The following is a 26,562-nucleotide window of genomic DNA, read 5'->3' on the forward strand; positions in this document are numbered from 1 at the left end:
TTTACACCTCCGTGAAGACTTAGTTTCTTTATTTTGGAGTGCATGATATCTTCTAATACTTAAACCAAAACGTTATAAATTGCTACTATATAGCCTTTTCATATAAAGTAAAGGAAGAACTAATCAATTTTTATATATTAGATATTAATATTTTAGAAAACTATTACACAATGTTAAATTTAGTTAGCTCCAAGGGATAGCTCAATTGACCGAGTTCCCATTGCTAAGTACCTTGTCAATCGGGAGGTCATGAGGTCAAATCTCCTCGATGCCCTTGGGGTTAGGCCCAACCATAAGCCGACAGGTAGATCCCTTCGGGTGGATCTGCTCGGATTATTACCCATGGATGTAGTAGCCACTCAATCATCGTGAATCACAATTGAAAAAAAACAATATTAAATTTAGTGTAAATAATATTTAAATTTAATATTTTATTTTAATATAATTTAATCCAATTTAATCCAACTTTAATATAATTTAATCCAACTTTTTATTCATACTTATTTTATAAAATCTCTCAAATAAAACATTGAAATGAACCATCCTTTTCATGAAAAGGGCATCATAACACATAGTTAAATATCACATTAAAATTGTCTCTTATGTGGGGATGGGTAGAGCTCTAAAGACCCTTGGGAAACTAGGGTTTTACTTTAATTGGACGATTTATGCTTAGGTTGCATGGATCTCTTTGCAAATATATACTCTAGTTTGAACAATGGTGGATCTTATTGATCTAGTGAAGATGACAATATCTTCTGTAGGAATGTTGTCAGTCTAGCAAGCTCTTCTTCAATTTTGTATAGTGTCATGCTAAAATCTGGATCTGTTATTTCGGTAGTTCAAGAAGTTCCTTCCCTCAATATTCCTTTGGAGGAGGAAGCGTTTAGCTACGAAAAATATTTTTTCGATCAAGGTTTGGTCTGCAGGTTTAATAGATTTTGGTTGTGGTTGATTGATTTTGCACAAATAGATCTTTGAGAAATGGAAACTAGTGAGCACCGGTATTGCAGCAATAATGTTGCAACTCCTGGGTTGCCTACTTTCGTAACAAACTTGGAAGTGACGGTGTTGTATGCACAAGTACTAGCTCTTACTGCAGACTGTCACTTGGTCAGCTGGCACAAAATCACTAGGAGCTCAAGCCAACTTCTATGGATTCTAGAAGAATCTCTATATGTGATGAAAGAAAGGAAATCTTGACATGCATGTATTTTATTATGTGTGAAGGTGGAAGAGAATAGGTGGTGTTGAAGGGAAACTTTGGAGTTTGAGGAGATTTAAGATGGTGTAAATGGGTCCTCGGAGGTCTCGGGTGGCCTTCTGGAGGCTTTTCCCACACTCTACCTTCAAAAGAAAGCCTACAAAAAAATCTACAGGAGGACACAAGGGATCTACAGGAGGTCTACAAGAGGATGCCGAGAGCAGTTTTGAAGGTTTTCAAGGTGTGAGAGGGTGGAAAAGGTAGATGAAGGTTGGGATGATGTGTTAGGGCGCCTAGGGTCCACCAAGGATCACTTAGGAGAGGGACAGATGATTGGGAGAGAGGAAGAAATCCTATGGAAAAATGCAGAGAACTAAGGCAGATTTGAGGTGAACTTTGGGCGACTTGTAAGGCGTGGATCAGGGAGAGAATGTGATGGCTGATAGGCTAACCTACTGTGAGAAGAGATCTACTGCAAAAAAAAGTAACAGTGAACCAATGGGATCAAACAAGCAAGGAAATGAGTACATAAAAAAAAAGAATTTTGCATCAAGCTAGTCTAAATTATGAGCTATGGAAGTAAATGATGGAAAATGCTACAAGGAGAGAAAGCATGGAAGAAGAATTATTGCAAAGATAGAAATGAGCATGGTGGAAGAGATCTAAAGCAAAGCATTAACCTTCTAACAAACTTGCAAACACCAGAAATCCTATGGAGAAGGAAAATCTGTGTTTTTGGGGCAGCAATAGGGTCTTTGCCTTAGTTCATGGTCCCAAAGGGAGGAAAAGAGGCCAAGGCATTGTTGCTAGCCTTTTGAATCTTCTTTATATCACTTCTTAACCTGCTATAGAAAACACAAGTGGAAACAACATTCTAAATCACCAAAAGCAACCTATTCTTAACCAAGAAACAAATTCATCTAACAGCAGCTAATCCATAAACTGAAACAAAACATATAAATACAAACAAAGAGGAGATTGGCTGCTTGGATTGGGCCCTAACCCAAGAGTTTCAGCCCTCTGAGGTAACTCAGTGCTAGCTCAAAAAGGATCTCATCTTTATTATCAAAATAGTAATAGGATTACATGAAACTATCCACAAAAGTAAGCTCGAAGTTGAGCAGAGTTTTACAATAGCAAAAGTACAACAAAAATCTGACAAAAAATCGACCCTAGTGAGGCCCTAGGCCTCTCTACTTATACAACTGAAGCTCCCAACAACTTCCTTAAAATCAGGGAGGCTTGGCTCCCAAAACTCGAGATAAACATAAGTTATCCTCCACTTGCTCGGCTGCCTCCTAGTGCATTGATTTGGCTGTTTGTACTCCGAGCTGCATGAAGGGGAATTCGAAGTGGGGAGTAATAAATGAGGGGGATTCCCTCCTATAAATCCTCTCCTTTGTCCACTTCGAATTATTTCTGCCAATTTTCCATTGAATCTTTGACTTTGTCTTCAAAATTCAACAAAAATCTGCATTAAACACATATTAGACCTCATGGCATCATAACTAACTCAACTCACTCCATAAGCATAAATATAATAAAAAAACATGCAATAAGCTAAGAGAATGGTTGATTTAACTATGTTAGGAGGCAAAATGAGCCCATATAATGACCCATTTATGGGGCTCATCATCACCCCCCTACTGAAGGTGTTGCTCATCCTTTGAGCAACTTAGTCCATCTCCTCATCTTTGATGGCCCTGGTGGCCTCTCTAGCATCCCAAGCTTCTGATGTTGTTTCCTCTTCCTTGTCATAGAAGCCTGCTTTTCTGTCTATCTCTTCACACTGTCTCTTCTCTTCTTCTTTTGTCCTTCCTTCTAGCATGCCTAACAGCAGTGGTGGACTCAGTTTGAGGCCAATCCAATTGACCTGCAGCCTCTACATTGAGTGCTTGTACATTGGCACTCTCCTTAGTGCCTCCTTCATCCTCATTGGAGAATGATATTCCCTGATCTTCAGACTGAGTGGTAAGGTGTTCCATCTCCTCATACATGCATGCACACAGTCATCCCCAAGTAACCTTTCCATGTCCTCAAAATGTGCAATGGCTTGTGCCTGATCACTTATATATCTAGGGGCAATTTGAGGATTATTTGTAAGTAGTTGGTGTGTACTGATGAGAGCCATGGGATCTGATGGCTCGGCTCTGATCATTAGTGGCTCATTCTGCTCTCTGATCATCAACCTTTTTACTTCAGTTGCCCTTAACTCCTCATGGTTCATCCATGAAGCCATGGCCATTAGTTGTAGGTCCCCTAGCCTAGCATTGGGGTCCCACACATTCATGTCTGTGAGGGCCATATTATGCAGGTAAAATTCTGCCATTTTTTCCTTATCTTTTGTTGTGCTTTGGTCACATAGGTCCATAAATTGTCTGTAATCTTGAAAAGGCATTATGCCTCTTTGTGCCAAAGTCTTTATTTGAAACTGTAGCCATTGGTCCTTGAGGTATAATCCATAGGATTTTGCTAGTGTTCTACATTGCAGTGCCTCCATGGATAAGCCAGCCATACATGCCAGTTGGGTTTCTTTCTCCTTTAGCTGCCTTCTTAGCAATTCATTTTCAGTTTGGAGTTGGCTTCTTGCAATTGCCTCCCTATGTCTGACAGCACTTAACTCCCTGCCCATTTCTCTAAGCTTGTTCTCCATGTGGCCAACATCCTCAACTCCCTTGGATTTGGCTATTTGCATCCACCTATGTGTTCTTATTCTTTCCTTTTCTAATTCAAAGAATAGTGGGATTGCAAATGTTTGTGGAATTATCCTTCCTCCTTCAAGGAGATGGTAATAGGAGGCAAGGCTAGGCTGGGGATTAGGTTCTTGTGGCTCTGTAGCTTCCTCCTTCCCCTTTGGCTGCTCTTCCATTGTTTTCTCAAGCTGCTGGGTCTCCTGTAGCCTTAACAATGTCTCCTGTAGAACTGTGTATGACTCTATAGGACTATTTTTGGTCTTGTAGTTGCACTTTTTCCTTCCAGGTGGAAGATCTAGGAGTCCCTCTTTCATATGTGATAGGGGTTTTAGAGGGAGATTCTTCCCCTTTGACAGTGGGTGAATCTTCAATTGTAATAGGCACTGTTGAAGATAGTTGGGGTTTTCCTGTTTTTATCCTTGTGCTTTTCCTGGCCTTGAAATACATGGAGGCTTGCCTTTTTCTCTTTTATTTTGGTTTAATTGGTGTTCTCAGGGCTGTGAGGGCAGTTGTTGCCTCCCTTTCCAGGGTCTCAAGGGACCCTTCTCTTTGTTTTGCCTCTGCTGCCTCTTTCTCTCCTCCTTCTGCCTCCTTTTCTATCTTTGTTTGCTCTGTTTCTTCCTGTTTTGTTTCTTCCCCCTTCTCCTCTTCTATCTTAGTTTCTTCCTCCTCCTTTTCTTGTCTTGTTGAGTCATGAGTTGCTTCACCTTCTCCCCCTTTCTACTCTTCTTCCTCACTATCAGAAGGACTGATATCATAGGTGAGGGCCTTTATGTCATCTTCTGTTGTCATGTTTCTGAAGACTTCCCGTGCTATGGGGAGTGTGAATGTATGGAGGGCTTCTTCCACTAAAATTTTGATTAACCCATGGTGAGCCAGCTGATATGGACTCCCTGCCTTAAACTTAATGCTGGAGTCTATGAGGGACTGCAGGAGGAAATAGGGGATGCTGAGTTTCTGGGGTGTTGGAGTGTCCATGCCATATCTCAGCTCATGAAGGATTCTAAAATGGTAGCCATAGACTATGTTATACCTCCCCTCACAGGAAATATATTAGATGATTTGGTAACTAACCTCATCCCAAGGGTAGGGTATGCTTGTTCTTCTAATGCCATTTTTATCTTCTACAAGATGTTCATTTTTTGGAAGAAGTTTTTCTTGGCAGCTTGTCCAATTGGTTTTTCATCTTTGCTCCAAGGTAATCCAAGAGGAAGGGTAGTAACCCTACTGATAAATTCTGGGGTTATTTCCATGGAAATACCTCTAAAAGTGACAGTGGCATGGGTTCTTGAGTGAGGGACTAAAGAAAGGGAAAATTCCTGAGCAATTTCCTCATCAAACCCTTGGAATTTCTCAGAAAAGGTCATCCAATTTGCCCTTGTGAATATGGCTACTACTTGGGGATGTTCATGGAGCCTGGTTGAATTAGTGGGCTCCTTCCTCATGAATCCTCCTGTCATTGTGCTTATACCCCTTTTGAACACCAAATGTAGAAATGGAGACAATAATTTTGAAGAAACAAGAAAACTGTGTTTTTTTTAAAACAGGTAGAAATTTTTTATGTAATTCCTCTTCTTCTATGGACTCAATCCCTCCTCAAAATGATATCATTCCTTGCACATATTGATAATCAAGGAGGGTATGCATGGAACATACCTCCTCAAGCCAAAAATTGAGCAAAAAACCTGTGTTTGCTTCTTAAAAATAGCTCATTGCCCCTCCTGTAGAATTGCTTGTAGGTGCTCCTGTAGAACCTGTAAGTGCTCTTGTAGACAACGCCGAGAACAGGAGGATGGGTGAGATCGATGGAAAATGATGGTTTCGAGGCTGTGGGGTGACAAGGAGTTGGCTGCAGCTAAGTTTATGAGGAGAGAATGAGGGAAAAGGTGGTGAGAGTGCTCGAGGAGGAGTACTTATTACCTCTTTTAGATATTTCCGATGATGGGGGTGAGCTGGCAAAAATGTACGTTGGCCATATTTGGACCGTTGGTCCCCACCTGCCTTGTCATCATGGTTTCTTCCTGCAATCACCTCTCATTATTGCATCGGAGTTTGCATACCCTCCACTACCTGTCCTTGGTATCTTTCTTTGAGTTGACTATGCGCACGTGTGGGTGACATCTTCAGATGAGTGCGGTCAACTAGATGAAGGTGGCCAATTTAATTGGCCACCTTTTCCTCGTTCAACCTCAACCATCCCATTTTCTCATGCATATCTTTCAATTACATAAATGCAAACAGAGGAGCGGGTTAGTCACTTACCTGTGAGTCGAATGTATGTGCTGTGAGGTATTTTGGCTCCTTTTACTGCTGCATGCTTGTATTTCCTTTGCTGCATGCTATCTGCTTTTTGATGTGTGGTTGTTTGCCTTGTGCAGGTTTCCTCTAGCTGGATCTAAGCTTCAGATGTCTCCTTCAATCCTCATGGCTGCACTTCTTTTACTGTTGTAGCTTGATTTTAATGGGATCAGTTGCTACAGGAATTCCTACAGGAGCTCCTGTAGCTGCTTCTCCCTTTGAAATTTCAGCTTATTTCTATGTTGGGAGCTATGAGGATGATGCCAGAGATGCAAATGGAGATGGAGAGATACTAGGTAAGCTGCAGGTGAGATTTGAGGTGTTGCTTCCTCTCTTATTTTTCTTTTTTTCTTTTTACTTAAATCTGGTTTTCTGTGTTTTTCTATGACAGGAAGGGAAAAAATGATGATGATGATGTGATGCAGGTGTGGAATGGATGGCAAGGTGGGTTGATAGCTGTAGGAGGGTTTATATGTTCTTCATGAAGCTTCCCAGCCCCTCAAACTACTTTTTGGAACCATTTCTGGCTCTCTGTAATTCCTATAGGAGTCTCCAATAGAACACACAGTTTCTGGAAAAAAAACATAGTGGGGTGGAAGAAAGGTCAGAAATGATGGAGAAGAGTGTGGAGGAGATGAAATAGGTGCTTGTGTGAATGTCAGGGCTCTGTGGCATCTCCTCTTGCTCTCTGTGGTCCTCCTACAAACCTGCAATGCACATTAAAATTCATTTTTTTTCTTTTTTTTCTTTTTTTTTGAAAACAACTAGGGTGTCTCAAGGAGGTTTTCACCCTAATTGCCTGCCCTGGGTGCCTCCAAGGGAGGTTTTCACCCAGGGATCTTATTCTCTTTTTCTTTTCTCTCTTTTCTTTGTTTTTGGCCTCACTGGGCTGCCTCAGAAGAGTTTTTAACCCAATGATGGGACTTAAGCACCTCATGGAGGTTTTCACTTGAGTCCTTATTTTTTATTTCTCTTTTCTATTTCTTCAGTGAGTGGGTGAAGTGGAGGCTAAGACATGTTCCACTACCATCACTGTCTTATTCAGATCTTCAATGAACTCTCATTTGGAGAGGAACTTCTTGTAAATTTTCAACCTATGTCCATTAACAAGCATAGGGATGGCTTCCTCATCAATGGTTCTGATCAGATCTGAACCATTGTCATTGCATTTTTCCAAAGTGTAGGGTCCTAGCCATCTTGTCCTCAACTTGCCTTTGAAGTCTTTATACCTTGAATCATAGAGCAGTGCCGAATCTCCCTCTTGGAATTGCTTCTCCTTGATATTTTTGTCATGCCATATCTTCCTCTGAAGTTGAACTACCTCTGTGTGGAGAAGGGTCTGCAATCTTTGTTCATCCAATCCATTGAGCTGGAGTAATCTTTCCTTCTGTGCATGGCTGAGGTCTACGTCTAGCTGAGCTGCCATCCTTAGTATATTGAATTCAAATTCTATTGACAGCAAAACCTTCTTCCCATAGACCAGTTCATAGGGTGTGAACCCTGTGGTGGTCTTCCATGTTGTGTTGTAGGCCCAGGTGGCCTCAACTAATCTGTCCGCCCAATCTTTTCTACTGATGCTCACTACCTTGGACAGAATTCCTTCAAAGCTCTGTTAGTGACTTCCACCTGCCAATTGGCTTGTGGATGGTAAGGGGTGGAAGTCCTGTGCTTGATTTTATGATGTGTGAGCAGGTCTTCAATCAAATTGGAAGTGAACTAACTGCCTTGATCTGTGACCAATTTTCTTGGATACCCAAACTTGTAGAATATGTTTTCTCTCAAAAACTCGGCTACTTTTTCCTCTGTTGCTGCTTTGATTTCTTTTGTTTCTGCCCACTTTGTCAGGTAATCGGTGCACATAATGATGTATTGCTTCTGTTTTGAAGGAGGGTTGATAGGACCCACAAAGTCCATGCCCCACTTCTCAAATGGCTCAAAGGTCACTTGAGGTTGCATGGGCATCATAGCATTTGGAGTATGTTTCCCCATCCTTTGACACCGATCACATTGGCCGGTGTATCTCCTCACATCTTGATGAAGAGTGGGCCAATAGTAGCCTGCTTGCAATATTTTGAAGGCGGTTCTCTTTGCTGAAAAATGACCTCCAAAAGGCCCATCATGACACGTCAGGAGAATTCCAAGACTTCCTCCTCCCTGACACATCTTCTCAAGATCTGATCTGGGCCAAGTTTGAAGAGATTACCCCCAATCCAGGTGAAAGGGGTGCTTTTCCTTACTATCTTGCTCTTCTCTTTTGAGAATAGGTGTGGTGTAAATTGTGTTGAAACCAAGTAGTTTGCTATATCAACAAACCATGGAGAGAGTACTGAAATAGAAAACAGATGTTCATCTAGCATTTGGTCATCCACCATTCCTTCTTCACCTGCAGGCAAATTTACTCTAGACAAAAATTCAACAACAACATTTTCTTTACCAGGCTTATCAATAATGGTTAGATCAAACTGTTGCAGTAAAAGCAACCGTCTAATAATGCAAGCATTTACATCTGGTTTGTTCATCAAATATCTAATTGCAGCATGATTAGTGTGCACGAAGGTTTGATAGCCTGTGATATAATGTCTGAATTTGTTTAAGGAACACACAACAGCTAGGAGTTCCTTCTTGGTCACTGTGTAATTTAACTCTGCCTTTGACAAATTTTTGCTTATAAAGTATATGGCATAAGGCAAATTTTCATCAATTTGTCCTAAGGCTTCTCCTATTGCTTTGTTCGAGGCATCTGTGTGAATGTGAAAGGGTAGGGCCCAGTTTGGGCCTCTGACGATTGGGGCAGTTACTAACTTGCTCTTCAAGGTATCTAGGGCTTCTTGATAGTTTTTGGACCATATGAACTCAGCATATTTGCCTAAAAGGCCAAACAGAGGAGAGGCTAGCTTACTGAAATCTTTAATGAATCTTTGGTAATATCCAGCTAAGCCTAGGAAACTTCTGACATTTTCACCTTTTGAGGAGGTGGGACCCTTTGGATGATGGCAATCTTGTTGGGGTCCACTTGCAGTCCTTGCTAAGATATTGCATGACCTAACACAGTCCCTTCAGTCATCAAAAATTCACATTTTTTCGGACTGAGGGATAGGTTCATCTCAATACACTCTTCTAGAAATTTTCCCAGGTTAGATAAAGCTTCCTGAAAGTCAGAACCATAAAGAGTAAAATCGTCCATATATATTTCCACTGCATCATGAACCAGTTCAGAAAATATACTCAATACCACTCTTTGGAAAGTGGCTGGAGCATTGCACAAACCAAAAGGAAAGACCCGGTATGCAAAGGTACCCCAAGGACAAGTGAAAGTGGTCTTATCTTGGTCTTCCGAGCTGATTTGAATATGATTGTACCCACTGAACCCATCTAGGAAGGAGAAAAACTTTTTCCCCGCCAGACCATCTAACACTTGATCTATGAAAGGCAAAGGAAAATGGTCCTTTTTAGTGGCTTTGTTCAATTCCCAATAGTCGACATAGATTCTCCACTTGCCATTTTTCTTTGGCACTAGCACCAAAGGAGAGACCCATTCACTGTCAGAGATGGGGTAGATGAATCCTGCATCAAGCAATTTTTGCAATTCTTCCTTAACAATGTCTTTAAGTGCTAGATTGAGGTTGCCTGACTAGTTTTAAATCTTCCTTAATGTATATATGATGAGTACATACTGAAGGGTGCACTCCCTTCATCTCCTTATAACTCCAGGCGAAGGCATCTGAATGCTTTCTCAATAAGATGCACAGCTCCTTCTCCTGGAAAGTGGATAGGGATGGATTGATTTTCAAGGTTCTTTCTGGGCCGAACTCTATATTCTTAACATGAAGAGAGGTCGGGTCGGCCACACAAAGATTAGTTGAGGGGTTGTTTTTGGTTTCTCTCACTATGTCCTCTAATGGTAAGACACTGGGGGTGGATTCTGAATCAAATTTTCAATCATATCATCCTCATCTTGTAGTTCCCCTACATGGCGGTTTCTAATGCACAAAGTGGTGTAGAATAGACTTCATCCTCATCCTCATCCTCCAACCAGAGAGGTAGATCATGTTCTAGCAAGGGTTGGGCAGGAGGGTATAGGATTAACTGCTTGGACATATGCCCGTTCTTGATGGTCATGTTCCCAGCTCGACAACTGATGTAGGCATTGGCAATAGCCAACCAGGGTCTTCCCAAGATGAGAGGATACCTAGTGAGCTTTGCCTTCGGCTGGAGAACTAAGAAATCAATAGGGTATTCCCAAGAATCAATGGAGACCATCACATCTTCCACAATCCCTTCAGCAGTCAAGGTGGAGCAGTCTACTAGCTGCAGTACTGTCATGGTCTTCCTCAAGGAGCCCTCGAGGTTAAGTTTGAGCATTGTGTCCTTTTTCATCACATTAATGGCAGCTCCCAAATCAATCAAGGTATGTGGGATCATGGTGCCATTGATGTGGACATCAACTACTGGGCTTCCAGGGTCCAGATATTTCGGACAGATTACCTGCCCCAACATCAGGTCGGACAGTTGTCCTATGACATTGATGGTTGGGGCATCTCTCTTATGCCTTCCTGGATGCCTAAAGCACTTCTCTTTGATCAACCTATTGTAGATAGGCACATCTTTTATGGCTTGGAGAAGTGGTATCTTCACACATAATTGTTTCAATTCTCCCAGAAGTTCAGTTTCTTCTAGGGTAGGCTGTGTTGTCCTGGATAGTCTCTCAGGAAAGGGTGGAATTGATTTAGGTTCACTTTCCTCTTTATCTTCCTCAACCTCCCTAGGTGGAGGCTGGCTATCTGGGGGAACCTTCCCAGATTGCAGGTTAATCTCTTGAATCTCCACAACATAAGTTGGGCATGATGGTTCCCCACTATATACTTGCTGATCCTATTTTTTGTTTGGGTTCGGGTTCGACTGGGCAGGAATTTGGGGTTGTCTTGGTGGAGCAGAAGGTAATGGTTGTGGTTGAGAAGGTGGTGGAGGTAAAAGAGCAGGAGGAGAGTTGTACTGGGGACTTCACCCCTGATGAGATGCATTCCACTGAGGTTGCGGTTGAACATAGGATTGAAATGAATGAGCAGCTAGTTGGGCATGATATTGAGATGGGAAGGACCAAGGAAGAGGCGTGGACCAAGAAGGATGAACAAGAGGGCCCCAAGAAGGTATGGAAGTGACTTGGTTGGGGTTGTAGTATGCCTGAGATGTCCCTTGCATCCCCTGCTCGTATGGTCTAGGTCCATGCGGTCTCCTTTGGTTCATGAAATAGAGTGGCTCAGTGGCTCCTTCGACCCCTTGGTATATAGCTTTAAGCCCGGGCAAGGAAGGGCACTTATCTGTAGAATGATCTTCTTCATAGACTGAACAAACCTCTATAGAGTTCAATGGACATTCATTCCTAAGATGCCTCCTGGTGCATCTAGGACAAAAGATGGCCAAAGCTCTCTTTGCTTCCTCTTGTTTTCTTTTGATATGCAAGGTATCCATTTGCATGGCAAGACTCTGTACCATCTCACTTTTGAAGTCTTCCAGCATGTTTCTAATTTCACCTTTAATGGATGAATTGGAAGAGGAGGTACTGGCTATGGGTTGACTCCCCCTACCTTTCTTTTTGGCTGCCCTAGAATGGTTTCTAAAAACAGTCTTTATGTCCTCATAAGATAGTTGGTAGATGTCTCCCCCGGCCAGTAGATGGAGGGTGTCTAGAAGGTCTTCTGGAATTCCCCTGAGTAGGACCAACTTCAGATATTCAGGGTCAAGTGTGCACCTGGCCCTTTTGTAACTGAGCTGGAACCTCTCTTCATAATCTTCCAAGGATTCATCACTTCCCATGGTCATTCAGAAGATTTTTTCTTTGGTATCTTTTGACCTACAGTAGTCTCGATATTTGTCATTAAAGGCCTACTGCATTTTAGCCCAAGTTGTGATGCTATTGCCAAGTAACCCCATGAACCAGCACAATGTTGCATCCTTGAGAGTAGAAGGGAATAGTTTCAACTTTTTCTCATCTTCTGCATAGTCATAGGTTCGACAGATGACAGCAAAATCAAACAAGAAGGTGTCAGGATCTTCTGTAGTCAAACCATCGAAGTGAGGTAGGGATGAAGGACTTATATTCTTCATTTTGGTGTCCCCATTGGTCTCTTGAATGGGAAAGGTACCCTCTATTCTCTCTCTATTTCCCCTAGTATTTCTGTTTTCAGCCATTGGCTCAGGAGGGATGTTTTCTTCTTCTCCTTCCCCTATAGGTTCTTCAAATATCTCTGGTTGTTCACCTAAAGGTTCTTCTTGATCACTGCCACCGAAGAAGAGAGAAGGTTGGCTGTGTGAGGTAGTGGGGGTGTTGGGCAAGGATTTTCCTGAATTATCTCTATTCCTATGAGGCATGAAAGGAAATCTTTTTGGTTATCTTTTTGTTTTTTTCACACTGATTGTACCTACATAACTGAAATGGATTGAACAAAACAAATTGCAACTAACTGAAATGAACTTGCTGAAATGAAATTTGTAGAATTGAAAAGGAAAGAAAGGAAATGCAGAACTTGAAAGAAATGACTAGCCTACTCTTGCTAAAATAAAATTTGCAGAATTGAAAAGGAAAGAAAGGAAATGCAGAAACTGAAAGAAACAACTATTCTACTTTTGCTGAAATAAACTGCTAGTAGAATGTTGCGATAGAAAATAGAAGAAAGCAGTAATCACAAAATACTCTGATGCTTCCCCGGAAACAGTGCCAAAAAAGGTGGTGAGGACCAGTATTGCAGTAATAATGCTGCAACTCTTGGCTGCCTACTTTACTCTTGTCAACCTGGTAGTTCGTAACAAACTTGGAAGCGACGGTGTTGTATGCACAAGTACTAGTTCTTACTGTAGGCTGTCACTTGGTCAGCTGGCACAAGATCACTAAGAGCTCAAGCTAACTTCTATGGATTCTAGAAGAAGCTCTATATGTGATGAAAGAAAGGAAAGCTTACCCTACAGAGGCTACTATAATTGCAGAAAGGAAAAAGAGTGAAATGTAAAGTAAACCTAGCAAACCCTACTTAACCAACTAATCCTACTTTTGCAGAAAGCCCTATGAAAACCATGAAATGAATGCCATTACCTACTCAAGGAAGTAAACAACATCTACTCAAACTATTTGTAGAAGTAAATGAGCAAAAAACATCTTTTTGGATTTTTATGTGAAATTGACATGCATGTATTTTATTGTGTGTGAAGGTGGAAGTGAATAGGTGGTGTTGAAGGGCGACTTTGGGGTTTGAGGAGATGTAGGATGGTGTAGATGGGTCCTAGGAGGTCTCAGGTGGCCTTCTGGAGGCTTTTCCCATAGTTGGCCTTCAAAAGAAAGCCTACAGGAAAATCTATAGGAGGACACAGGGGATCTACAGGAGGTCTACAGGAGGATGCCATGAGAAGTTTTGAAGGTTTTGAAGGTGTGAGAGTGGGTGGAAAAGGTAGATGAAGGTTGGGATGATGTGTTAGGGAACCTAGGGTCCACCAAGGATCACTTAGGAGAGGGAAAGATGATTGGGAGAGAGGAAGAAATCCTATGGAAAAATGTAGACACCTAAGGCAGATTTGAGGTGAACTTTGGGCGACCTGTATGGAGTGGATCAGGGAGAGAATGTGGTGGTTGATAGGCTGACCTGTTGTGAGAAGAGATCTGCTGCAAAAGAAATGACAGTCAACCAATGGGATCAAGCAAGCAAGGAAATGAGTACATAAAAAAAAACAAAAATTTGCATCAAGCTAGTCTAAATTATGAGCTATGGAAGTAAATGCTGAAAAATGCTACAAGGAGAGAAAGCATGGAAGAAGACTTATTGCAAAGATAGAAATGAGCATGGTGGAAGAGATCTCAAGCAAAGCATTAACCTTCTAACAAACTTACAAACACTAGAAATCCTATGGAGAAGGAAAATCTATGTTTTTGGGGCAGCAAGAGGGTCTTTGCCTCAGTTCATGGTCCCAAAGGGAGGAAAAGAGGCCAAGGCACTGTTGCTAGCCTTTTGAATCTTCTTTCTATCACTACTTAACTTGCTATAGAAAACACAAATGGAAACAACCTTCTAAATCACCAAAAGCAACCTATTCTTAACCAATAAAGAAATTCATCTAACAGTAACTAATCCATAAACTAAAAAAAAGAATATAAATACAAAGAAAGAGGATCTTAGCTACTTGGATTGGGCCCTAACCCAAGAGCTTTAGCCCTCTGAGTTAACTCAGTGCTAGCTCAAAAGGGATCTCGTCTTTATTATTAAAACAGTAATAGGGTTACATGAATCTGTCCACAAAAGTAAGCTCGAAGTTGAGCAGAGTCTTACAATAGAAAATGTACAATAAAAATCTGAAAAATATTCGACCCTAGTGAGGCCCTAGGCCTCTCTACTTAAACAACTGAAGCTCCCAACAGCTTCCTTAAGATCAGGGAGGCTTGGCTCCCAAAACTCGAGATAAACATAAGTTATCCTCCACTTGCTCGGCTACCTCATAGTGCATTGATTTGGTTGTTTGTACTCCAAGCTGTGTGAAGGGGAATTCGAAGTGGGGAGTAATAAATGAGGGGGATTCCCTCCTATAAATCCTCTCCTTTGTCCACTTCGAATTATCGCTGCCAATTTTCCATTGAATCTTTGACTTTGTCTTCAAAATTCAACAAAAATATGCATTAAACACATATTAGACCTCATGGCATCATAACTAACTCAACTCACTCCATAAGCATAAATATAATAAAAAAACATGCAATAAGCTAAGAGAATGGTTGATTTAACTATGTTAAGAGGCAAAATGGGCCCATATAATTACCCACTTATGGGGCTCATCAGAAACCTCTCTTGATGGATGATATGAATATTTATCCTATGGCCCGAGGTTTTGTTGTTGTTGTTTTTTACAATATCGGGGACAAGAAGGTCATTTTCCGATCCAATTTGTGGTTCTGGGATAGTTTCAGTCTCTTCATACAACCTTGGTCGCCCACCTTTGATGCGGTTACGACATCAATATCCATTACTCCAGTTTGGATAAGGCTTCCAAACCTTCCCTTGCATCTTTGGAAACTCCCATCATTATCCTCTATAGGGAATATGTTAGGAAAGTTTTATTGCCACAACGCAAAATTTGAAATTTTCTATAAGACTATTAATGCTTGATATGTGTCCAGATGGACTTCAATAAGGGCTTTTCCATGAGATTAATCCAATAGATGTAGACTATGTCTAGGGTGAAAAGCTTGATTATGAAAATGTTTCATTTTGATGTTGAGTGCGTTATGAAACATGACATGTAATAAAAAAATTGTTCCAAGTGTGTGAAAAACAACAAAGATCAGGAAAATAAAAATAAAAATAAAAATAAACTGAAGACCCAAATGGTGGGAAGGAACTCAAGGCTATCACTACACGGTATACAAAGAAGAAGATTCTCGGGATAAGAAAGAAACAAAAGATAAAAATGAACTAGATACTGTCAAATAAAATGCATCAGAGGTAACAAAAATCAATAAGGAAAAAACACATTCCAGTGAGGATCCTTTGGACTCACCAAAAGTGGAAAAGCAACAAGCCCTCATGGAAAATGGATGCCCTCCTAAATCCACAAGGAATAAATCCGGAAAGCCAACCTCTTAAGCATATCAAGTGGATGAGGAAGAATTCAAAAATAGCGACACTCACTTGTCAAAGAATGACCCACTAGAATTAGTAGAAAACACAGGTTGGATTCAAGTTGGGAAGAAAGGAAAAAGTAATTCGCTAAGGAAAACAAGAAGTTAGACTAAATGAAATCAAAATTAGTGAAAAATTGAATATAAATGTGCTTGGATATTGAGGGTTGTTTGGAAAATTTATAGTTGGAAAAGGACTGAAATTTTTGTATCATGGGATACTTGCTTAAGAGGTTTGGATTGAACCTGTGTGCTCAATCTCAAACGTGCAAGGAAGATTGGAATATATAAAGGTCATACCCTTATAACCAAATTAATTTTTAATATATATATATATATATATATATATATATATATATATATATATATATATATATATATATATATATATAATGAAAAGCCTCAATATAGTGTGACCTTTTTTTCACCAGGACAAAATCATAATTTTATTAATGAAAACAAAATTACATGTTGTAGCTTCTTACAAGAAGTCCATCATCTAGTCAAAGACTGTTGATCATAAGTTCATACAAAAATAATCAACTAAAAGGTGATGAGAAAAGTTAGGCTTTTCTCCATTTATTATTTTCAACCTTCCGTCATTCTCCTTGAGATGGTGTGGATGAGATGATAGCTAGCTAATTTTCTTCTATTCTTGAGGTTTCCTTGTCTGAATCTGAATTATTGGGAGCATGTTGAGGTTTGATTCCTCCATTGTCCTTTTCTTCGGGTATCCTTATTAGCTTATTTGTAGGGCCCTGTAGTTATGTTGGTATTGTGTCTTTTTGGTTTTTTTTTTTTTTTGTATGTGTTGTTCTTCCTTATTTGGGATGGGTTCTTTTTCTGCTTCTTCCTCTTCTGCATTTGGTTCATTTGGGGAAAATTTCCATCCTTTTGGTTTCTTCCCTAGTTTATTCTTCCTTCGTTGCTCTTTCTTGGCATCAGGGCACGTACTTTGTAAGTGTCTTGTTTGGTGACATATTCGACATCTGAAGGTTGTGTTCTCGAAATCTAGAATTTGAGTCTAGCTTTGCTTGTTGTGTGTTAGTTGGATGTGATCTGGTAGGCCTTTAATGAGGTCTGCCTCCATACATATGCATGCGAAAATATAAATTCATTCTTCCATCATTTGTTCATTGGTCTTTATGTATCATCCTAAGATATTTCCAATGCCTTCTAACGCTTGATTATGCCAGAAGTGAAGAGGAAGGTTATGTAGCCTAACCCAAACCAGCATCCTTGATACAATCATGGTGTTAAAATCAAAATATGGGAACCATGGAGTGATGAAGAGCTCTGTCGATCTCCAAAACCATGGGCCTTCCTGTAGGATAATTTCTCATGCTTCCGGTGATGCAAACTTTACAATGAGAAGCCTTTGGAGCATAGGTGTATGTCACAATTTGATGTCTAATTTGTGAAGATTTAATGAGAAAGATCCATTGGTTTTGGCCAAAAACAGTTAAAACTACATATGAGGGCTTGTGCCTCATAGGTTGTGCAAAAATCATTTGTTTCTAGAAGGTCTATGTTCAGTTTTGGGACATAATTTTCCTGCTCCACAATGTATGGATTGGGATTATTATATGTCTGATTTGAGTTTGTTGTAGTTATTGATTTCCCTTGGAGGATGCTTTTATAGGAGAGTCCAACATTATTATGTTCTTGATTCGGTTTTGTTCCTTTGGGTAATTTAGATCCAACAACATCTCATGTTCCTTTGGATTTACTTGAACATGCTACTCCTCCTCTCAGTCTAAGATTGAGGATGATGGTGGTAGAAGGTAGTATGTTGTTGTCATGTATACTTCATTCATAATGTAAAGATTTATCATCGTAGATAAGATTTTGTAGGTGGTATGGATATCCCATCTTATTCATAATATTATGCTTCAATTGTAATACCCTATCAGAAGCCTGTATCCAAACTGTTGTAGATTTACCTGTTGGGGTTTTTAAGAAAATTTGGAAATAATTATGTTCTTCCTGTTCTAGAAAGTCAATCCCCTTATATGCAGTGATCTGTGAAGCTTGAGCATTCTCCTACCCTTGTAATCTGGCCGCGAAATTTTTTTTTTCTATCTACAGAAGAAAGGTGCAGACCATCTTCATCGCTTTTGTGTTTCCATTGTCGCAGGTCGTGACTGCCTCTGACCCTTTTTGCTGCAGTCCTCCGCCATGTCCTCCCAGACAACACATTGTGGATCCACCAGAAACTGGAAAGAGCAAACCAAATCTGTCCATAATGGAAGTCGATCTACTACGTAGAGCTCGAGATCTAAGAGATCTGGTCAAGACAGAGACTGATCTACTACTTGGAGCACCAAATCTGGGAAGTGGCTACATATCCCCAAGAAAAAAAACAGATCCTTCCAATGCAGGTGCCAATCTACCACTATGGAGCTGAGATCTTCGATAGGGTGAGGTGGATCTAGATTTGGGTTCCTCGGATAACTTAGAATGCGACTTTGCAGAAGTATACCAATATTCTTAGATTCTTAGCTCGTTTGCAGCATGACCATCGACATTCCAGATGATGTGGAGGGCAAGTCAATGAGGGTTTCATTCCATAGGAACGCTTGGCAATCACCTACACGGCATGCAACATCTGCTAGGTGAGGAGCAATGGCTTTCCTCAGAACTGTCGTGATTGTTGTTGTGATTGCCATCTTCAGAGCTCCGTCCTCTCGGTCGAATTGGGTTCGAGCTAGTTGTTTCTATGAAATTGAAAAAAATATATAATATAATGTCTCAATATAATGTGACCTCTCTATTTTATTTCAAGATATTCTTTTGAGTATATTTAGCGTTTCGGCCATTCATAATTTGATCGAACTAAAATATATATATAAATAGAACTAATATATATATATATATATATATAAAATAAAATTGAAGGCCAATAATTCTAGTTTATTCCGAGTCTTAATAAATCAAAAGAAGATATAAGTCCTTTGGACTGATCACATTGTTAGGATTTGGTCGACGTTTCGAACCAACTAATGTGGTTCATCCTTAGGACAAGGTGAGAAATAAGTCAATCTAAAGGAATAAATAGCATGGATGCATCATTGTCTAGTGTTAGCCGTTGAGAGTTAGCCGTTTGTGAATTAGTTAAAAGGGAAAATAAAATATTATAATAAGTTAAAGGCTGCAGGAAGGCATAAGAAAAAGGTGAAGCAAAGCAGTGGAGTGCTCCCTTGGAAGATTGCATGCGAGGGTGGTAGTCTGGACTTTTTAAAGTCCACACCAACTCTGCCAATGTTCTGGATGGCGACCATCTGGAGTTAAGGTTCCTAGAGGCAAGTCAAAATTATTCCATTTTTCTTATACAAGGCCATACTGGGCTTTAACAACCTTAATCACCCTTACCATTGCTTCAATATGAACATTGTAAGTTGTTTGTGGATTTTTCAAATGCAATGCTAGCCCGTTCTAATAAACAATGAAATATCTGGTTGAAGTGTGTACTGGAGAAAACAATGAAATAACTCGATGAAATATCTAGTTGAAGTGTGTATCGGATAAAATAATGGAATAACTGGTACTCGCAAAATGTTTTGTACATTTGTCGTTAATGGCTTAAGAAAAGTACGTTAGGTTTCTCTCTGGTCAACTTTTTCCTTCGCCAACTTTTTTTTTCATAGTTATGCAGAGAGAGTGTTTACAATTTTTCTAGTGAATATAGTTTGGGTGGGCTTAATAATTAAGACCATGTGTTTTTTCTTAAGAGATCAAAGGTTCAAAACCAGAGGGGTAGAGTATGTATGCCTGTGAAATCCATGTGGGGAAGTGGGTCCCTTGTCACACAATCAAAAGGCCTCGTAAATGGCATATGCATAGATGTTGTATGATTCTCTTTATTTAGATAAATAATTTTTTTCTCCTTTCCTTTTTAAATTAAATTCAAGTTAAATCAACGTAAAAATGAAGGAAAAAAATAATAATAACTCATCACTTCACAATTAAAAAATTTAATTATTAGATTTTACATATATATATATAGATATATAAATATAATTTTTTTAAAATTCAATTTTATATATATATATATATATATATATATATATATAATTTTTTAAAAATTCAATATTATATATATATATATATATATATATATATATATATATATAAATATTTATAGATATTTAAAAATTATAAAATTTTTCAATAAAATTATAAATTTATAATTTAGAACCATATATTCAATATAAATATAAATATTTATTAATCATTATTATTTTTCAAATTTATCATTTTTTCACATCTTATGAAAGTAGGGTAACAAATTTGAATGGCATATTAAAATATTATAATTAAAATATTTTTTTAGTTAATTTTAAATATTTATTTATTTCTTTTGATTTTGTTCCATAGAAATTTGTAATAATTTATATAATAATTAAATAAAGTAATAGAAATAGTGTTTCACAAATAATATGTTAATTTTTTTTTTTAAATAAATTTTGTTAAAGTATATTAACTAAGTGGTATTTAATAAGTTTAATTTTCTCTCTACTTAATTTTAATTCTATTAATTTATAAATTTATTAATATATATCAGTTATTAAAATTTATTATAAAATAATTTAAAGAGTAATATTTTATTGGTACAAATACATTCAACATCTAAATTTTTAAAAAATTTCTTAATGTTTTTGAAAAGAGTGGCATGGCTTTCCATGTATGATATCCTATTTTTTATATAATTAAAAATTACAAAAATAATCTAAACAACTATCTATTTAATCATTCTAAACATGAATTTCAAAATATCACTATAAACACGGGGATCATATTTTGATAAATAAATTAAGAAACAATATTTGGAAAAGAGAAAAATGTGACACTTTCCAAAATACTATAATCAAAATTAACCTAATAAAAAAGTGCCTTGTAATTATAAATGTTTCTTGTAATAATAGATATCCAAGTGCACAATATCCATAGTGTTGAATTGTATATGTTAATACATAAAATCTCATTGATATGCATTATTATTATTTTGTTGTTTAAAAAATTAAAAAATATATATGTTAAAAAATTTCCCAAACTTTATTAGTTTGAATAAATCATTCATCACAATTTTTCTTTCTTCATTATGCAAACATAATCGTAAGTTTTGAGAAATCGATCTAGGGGCTTTTTTTAAAAAATTCTTATGCACATAGGCATTCTCAATTCATTGAAATTGCTAACTTGAAATTGGATGGGGAGCCTCAAATCATTGTAAAGTGATTTTTGTAAGTAAGAGGGTATGTATGATGTTTTATTTTTTATTAAAAATTAATTGTGATTATTTTATATAATAAATTAATAAAAAATATCCTAATAGTTTAAAACAAATATTTTAAAAATATTTAAAATTTTAAAGTTGTTATTTATTAATTGATTTACTATTTTCATGTTAATTTAAGTTTTTTAAACTAACTTTTCGTATTTTACGGGTGAGCAGATGGAGTAAGGTTACATTTTTTGACAAAGTGAGGAAGTGTTTTGGTGAGAAAAATATCTTTGACCAAGCAATTTTAAGTGTTCGATCGAGCAAATTTTAAGTGCTTGATTGAGCTTTTTAGGCACTTAAAAATAGCTTGATCGAGCGCTTAAACAAAGCCCCGATCGAGTCTTTTTCTAACCCGAGTTAGAGGCTCGATCGAGCGTTTTGGCTCGATCAAGCATTATTTCTTATTAGAAACCCCACCTACGACCCGGGCAAGTCATTTTTCTTAGGCCACGAAGAAAAAAGGAGTTCGGTGGAATATTTGTAAGCTTGACCGAGATGGGCCCATCGACCCCATTAATTACCCAGAGGCTCAAGCCAAGGTGGGTTTCCTATCATTTTTGTCTTTTTTGTTTAATTTTTTTGCAAAATAAAATAAATTAATTTGAAAAAACACCTACCTTACAAAAACTACAAAAAAAATCATGAAAACCACCATGAAAATCACAAAAAATCACCAATAAAACCTTTGAAAACCACATAAAATAACCTAGAAAACCACCAATAAAACCCTTGAAAACCACCCCAAAAACCTATACTTTAGTCTTTTTTTCAAAAGAAGTTATATGTAATAGTAGCATGTTTATTATAAAAATTATCTATAGTAAAAACATTAATTTTTAATTATTGTAGGTCTTAAAGTTATTTTAAGAATTTAGTGAAATAAAATAAAATAAATTGGTTTTTTTATTAAAAATGCAATTTAAATTTCTAACAAATATGATTAGAAATATGCCCAAAAGAATTTAAAACAAAAAACATTTAAAGTATAACTAATAAATAAATAAATTACAAACTGATTTTGATGAATTCTTTCAGATTAATCACATCATGAGTTTTTGGTCAACGTTTCGAACCATCTAATGTGGTTCATCATTAGGACAAAGGTGAAAAGAATCAATCAGTCAAAATGTTTAAATAGCAAGGATGCATCTGTTCTAGAGTTAGCCATTAGGAAATAGCTGTTATGAATTAGCCATTAAAAAATTAGTTGAATAAATTTATTATTATTTTGTTATGTTTTATTTTAATTTATTAATATTTTTAATTAAAATAATATTGAATTAGTTAGGTTAATTTAATAATATAATAATAATTGAATATTTGTAAATATATAATTAAAAATAAGTTTAATATGGTTATTATTAAAAATGAATAATATTTAACAATTATATTTAAATATTATTATATTAAAATATTGGGTAATATTTTAATAGGGAGGTCAAAGAGGATATAAATTGCAATATAAAAATAAAAATAATCAATTACTAATTATTATATTTATTGAAAAAAAAATTATGAAAAGAGGGCGGGGATCCAACTTCTACTTAACTTCCAACCATCGTCCCTGTTAAGATTAATAACACATTTTCAATTTCAATGGCTTCTCGAAGCTTCCTATGATGGAAGTGATCAATCTTGGCGATGACCTGGGAATCCTCGATGCAGATATGGTGATCGAATTTCACTGCATGTTTAGCTAAAGCCGAGGAACGATAGCGGTTGTGTTTAATATCTGCTGCATGTTCTTGGATTCTCTGGTTAATGGATCAGCCAGTTTCCCCAATGTAAGGAATCCCACAGGAACATGGGATGGAGTAGACCCCTTTCATGTCTTTAGGGTTTACAGGGTCTTTGACAGATCTAAGAGAATTTCTAATGGAGTAGACCCCTTTCATGTCTTTAGGGTTTACAGGGTCTTTGTTATTTTTGAGGATATGGGAAATCTTATCGGTGGTCCCTTGAATAAAAGGAAGTTGAACATTGGAGATTGTATCGTCACAAGAAGGTTTAATCCTTGATTCTTTACTAGCCCTTAGAAAAGCTTTGAGGCCTTTCTGCATGCTATAACCATTATTTTCAAAAACTTTCAGAAGATGAGATTTTTCCTCTTCTAAGTGATTCTCATCAGAAATTCTTAGAGCACGGGTCGCAAGGGTGTTGAGAACCCCAAGTTTGTATGCTAGAAAATGATGAGAACTGGAATGAAGATACTGTTTAATGTGCATTTTCTTAGGAAAAACCCAGTGAGAGACAGTACCATCATCCATTCTAGAGAGGAGAATATCAAGAAAAGGGAGACATCCATCTACCTCGATTTCCATTGTGAATTTGATGGAGTTAGATTGGGAATTAAGATGGTTGAGAAACAAATTTAACTTTTCATGACCATGGGGCCACACAATATTAGTACCGTCAACAAACCTCTTCGTCAACAAACTTTAGATTAACATAATGAATATAATTTCTCATGATAAATCTCTATTAAATCATATAAAAAAATTTACTTTATTTTTTATTTTAAATTTAAATATATTTTTTTCTAATAAATATAGTAATTTGTTCTAAAAAATAACTATATTCAAATAAACTATTAACTAAATTAAAAGCCCAAAACCATTTTTTTGATTATTTAATTAAATTTTATTAACCATATATATATAAAACAAAACATAAACATATATATATGTTAGTTATGTTATTTATAACTTTTTGTTTATATATATATATATGTGTGTGTGTGTGTGGTAGTTAGTTAGTGGTGGTAACTTATTAATGGATTGATCGAACTATTGGTTAACCATCTATACGATTTGATAGATAGTTTCTTTAATGTTTGATCGAGCAATTTGAATTATGAATTTAAGTGCTCGATCAAGCATTTTGAGTGCAAGATCTAGCTCCTAAAGTCCTAAAAAATCATAGTTTCAACACCCCTTATGCAGATTTCCCTGCAACCTCATTTTGTAACCTAGTGGATTTAGAGCATAATTTGTCTTTAAGTGACATAATTGATCATGTTGGATTCATAAAAGAATCCTCTATGCAATGGCATATGACTTTGACACTTTTGAATTCATATGATATTTTTCATTTAAATTTCTGTAAACATAATGTTTGAAATTTTTTTACATAGTTTCAAATGAGCTGAATAAAAAATCAATAACATAAAAAATGAACAACGAAAAATTTCAAAAAATGCCACTATATTTGTTTACAAGTTCTCTTGAAAAAGTTACTCTTTCTTTTTCTATTTATTTAAAGTGTTGAAAAAAATCTTAAGCGAACACATGTGTCTCCAAAATGCAATTGAAATATTATTTCGCCAATAAAAAATATAATTTTTCATAAAAAAATTAAAATTTTAATTTGAAAACATAGTTCTCTCCGTGTAAATTATATATATATATATGCTCCATGAGATGAGTGATTCTGAAGACAACAATCGTATGCTGCTCCTGCTAGGGTTCCTGTGTATACCCTGCTGCTCTACACCATTGCGCTCTCTACTCACCTGATTCTGATCTCCGTTGACGACTTCTTCATGAATCCACCCCCCGGAGGGGTGGGCACGGACCCCTCTCCATCCATCGGTCCCTCTTCTGACATTTCTGCAAGCGCAGACACTCAGGCCAGTCCTTACCCCACCCCATTGGTCGCACATGACATATTCTTGCCATCGACAACGCTGGTGCCTCTGCTGTTGATTCCGCGGCCGCCAAGGACAAAGGCATTGACCAGAATGCCTCGCCGTCACAGCTAAAGGCATCCTCTATTACATGCATCCCCAAGTCTGCAGAAAGAATCAAAATAGATCTCCCCAGTCACCGAATCAACAGCCAAATCCAATACATGAGGGATCATGCACTCATAGGCAAGTTCCTTGGATTCTGGCCAGCTGAAAAGGCCTTGCAAGGATGGATCGCCTCCAAATGGAAGCCTAAAGGACAAGTTACCCTGCAGCTCGGTCCCAAGGGCTTCTTCACTGCTACTTTCAACTGTTTGGAGGACAAAACTCGTATCTTTGAGGGAGGCCCGTACTTCTTCAACTCTGCAGGCTTGTACCTTCGTGATTGGATTGAGAGGTTCAATCCAGACAAAGAAGATTTCAACTGGGCTCCAGTATGGATCTGTTTGTACTCACTTCCCCTAGAATACTGGAACGAGGAGACCTTAAAGGACATAGGCAATAGCCTGGGGGTTTTCATCAAAGTTGCTGAGGAAACCAAACTCCGAAGATACACCTCCTATGCCAGGATCTGTGTACACATGCATCTGGCCAAAGCACTGGCAGACTCGGTAAGTCTATTTCATGACGATTTTGAATGGGTCCAAACAATAGACTACGAGCATGTTCCTTTTCATTGTAGGAAATGCCACGAACATGGCCATCTTTTCAGGGATTGCCCACTAAATCTTCAGTCTAAAGCCCCTGTCAATGAGACGAGCAAAGATGCTGAGGGATTCACAAAGGTTTCTAGTAGAAGAAAGTACGCCAAGAAATCTCAAGATACCTGAAACTCGGAACAGTTTCGAAATCCTGACTTCTCAAAATAACATGGAGGATCTCCCTTTAAACCCTACTTCAGATCCATCTCCTTCTTCACCCCCTCCCTCCTCCAAAATCTTCAGCTCCGCTCTCAGCCTCCGATCTCACCAGCATCCCCGCCTCTACCTCCTCTGATAAAAAAGATCCAGATATAGCCCTACAGTCTTCCAACATGGAGGTAGATGCAGCGCTAGCTCTCAAAATCCATCAAGAGTCAAACGAGGAAGAACAGAACATACCGATACATATGGATGAGGAACCAGAAAGTGTAGATCTGGGTGGTCTGGACATTCTTAGATTGGAAGCAGCGTGTCGACAGAAAGAATTCAGTGTTATACCCCCCCGGGAAATAGAAAGACTTGAAGTAGTTTTAGCCAGAGCACAACATAACAAATGTCTTGGTATTCAGGCAGGCAGTCCTTGGGATGGTAAAAAAAATACTGAAAGACACAAAGAAACGTGGGCGCAAAACGGATCTGCAGCGGACCATTATTATTGGAGAAATGCTGGTGGAATCAGGTAGATTTCCCAAGCTGACCAAGTTTTTCAAATCTCTTCCCCATTGTTCCTCATGAAGCACATCTCATGGAACGTGAGAGGGCTTAATAGCCCTGCAAAACACAAAATGTTAAAAAATATGATCCAGCAAGAAAAGCCTTCATTAGTCTTTCTACAAGAAACAAAATGCAATAGCACTGTACTGGAAAAGATTCTAAATAAAGCCTGGTCGGGAAGCCGCTCAGTCTCAGTGGATGCTTCAGGAGCCTTAGGAGGGTTAGCAATTGTGTGGAACCCTCAATTTCTCTCCCTTCAAGATTTTCATGCCTCACACTTCTTTATTCAGACAACCTTCCACCTAATCAGGACTAATATCCATGGTCA

The 26,562-nt window shown here is 37.9% G+C and overlaps 1 protein-coding gene across 1 annotated transcript; it reads left to right on the forward strand.

Moving 5' to 3' along the window:
• Window positions 1–24,983: 24,983 nt before the first annotated feature.
• Window positions 24,984–25,649, forward strand: LOC149238128 (uncharacterized). The gene has a single exon (XM_089369475.1). The coding sequence runs from the start codon at window positions 24,984–24,986 to the stop codon at window positions 25,647–25,649; it is 666 nt and encodes a 221-aa protein (XP_089225601.1).
• The last annotated feature ends 913 nt before the right edge of the window (window positions 25,650–26,562 follow it).

The sequence above is a fragment of the Pinus tabuliformis genome, chromosome 8 (genome assembly GCF_031772625.1).
Source record: "Pinus tabuliformis cultivar Carrire ecotype Pingquan chromosome 8, CPIR1, whole genome shotgun sequence".
In the NCBI taxonomy this organism is placed as follows: Eukaryota; Viridiplantae; Streptophyta; class Pinopsida; order Pinales; family Pinaceae; genus Pinus; species Pinus tabuliformis.

Coding starts and splice junctions, on each gene's coding strand:
- LOC149238128 (XM_089369475.1), top strand. CDS start 24,984: ATGAGGGATCATGCACTCATAGGCAAGTTCCTTGGATTCTGGCCAGCT.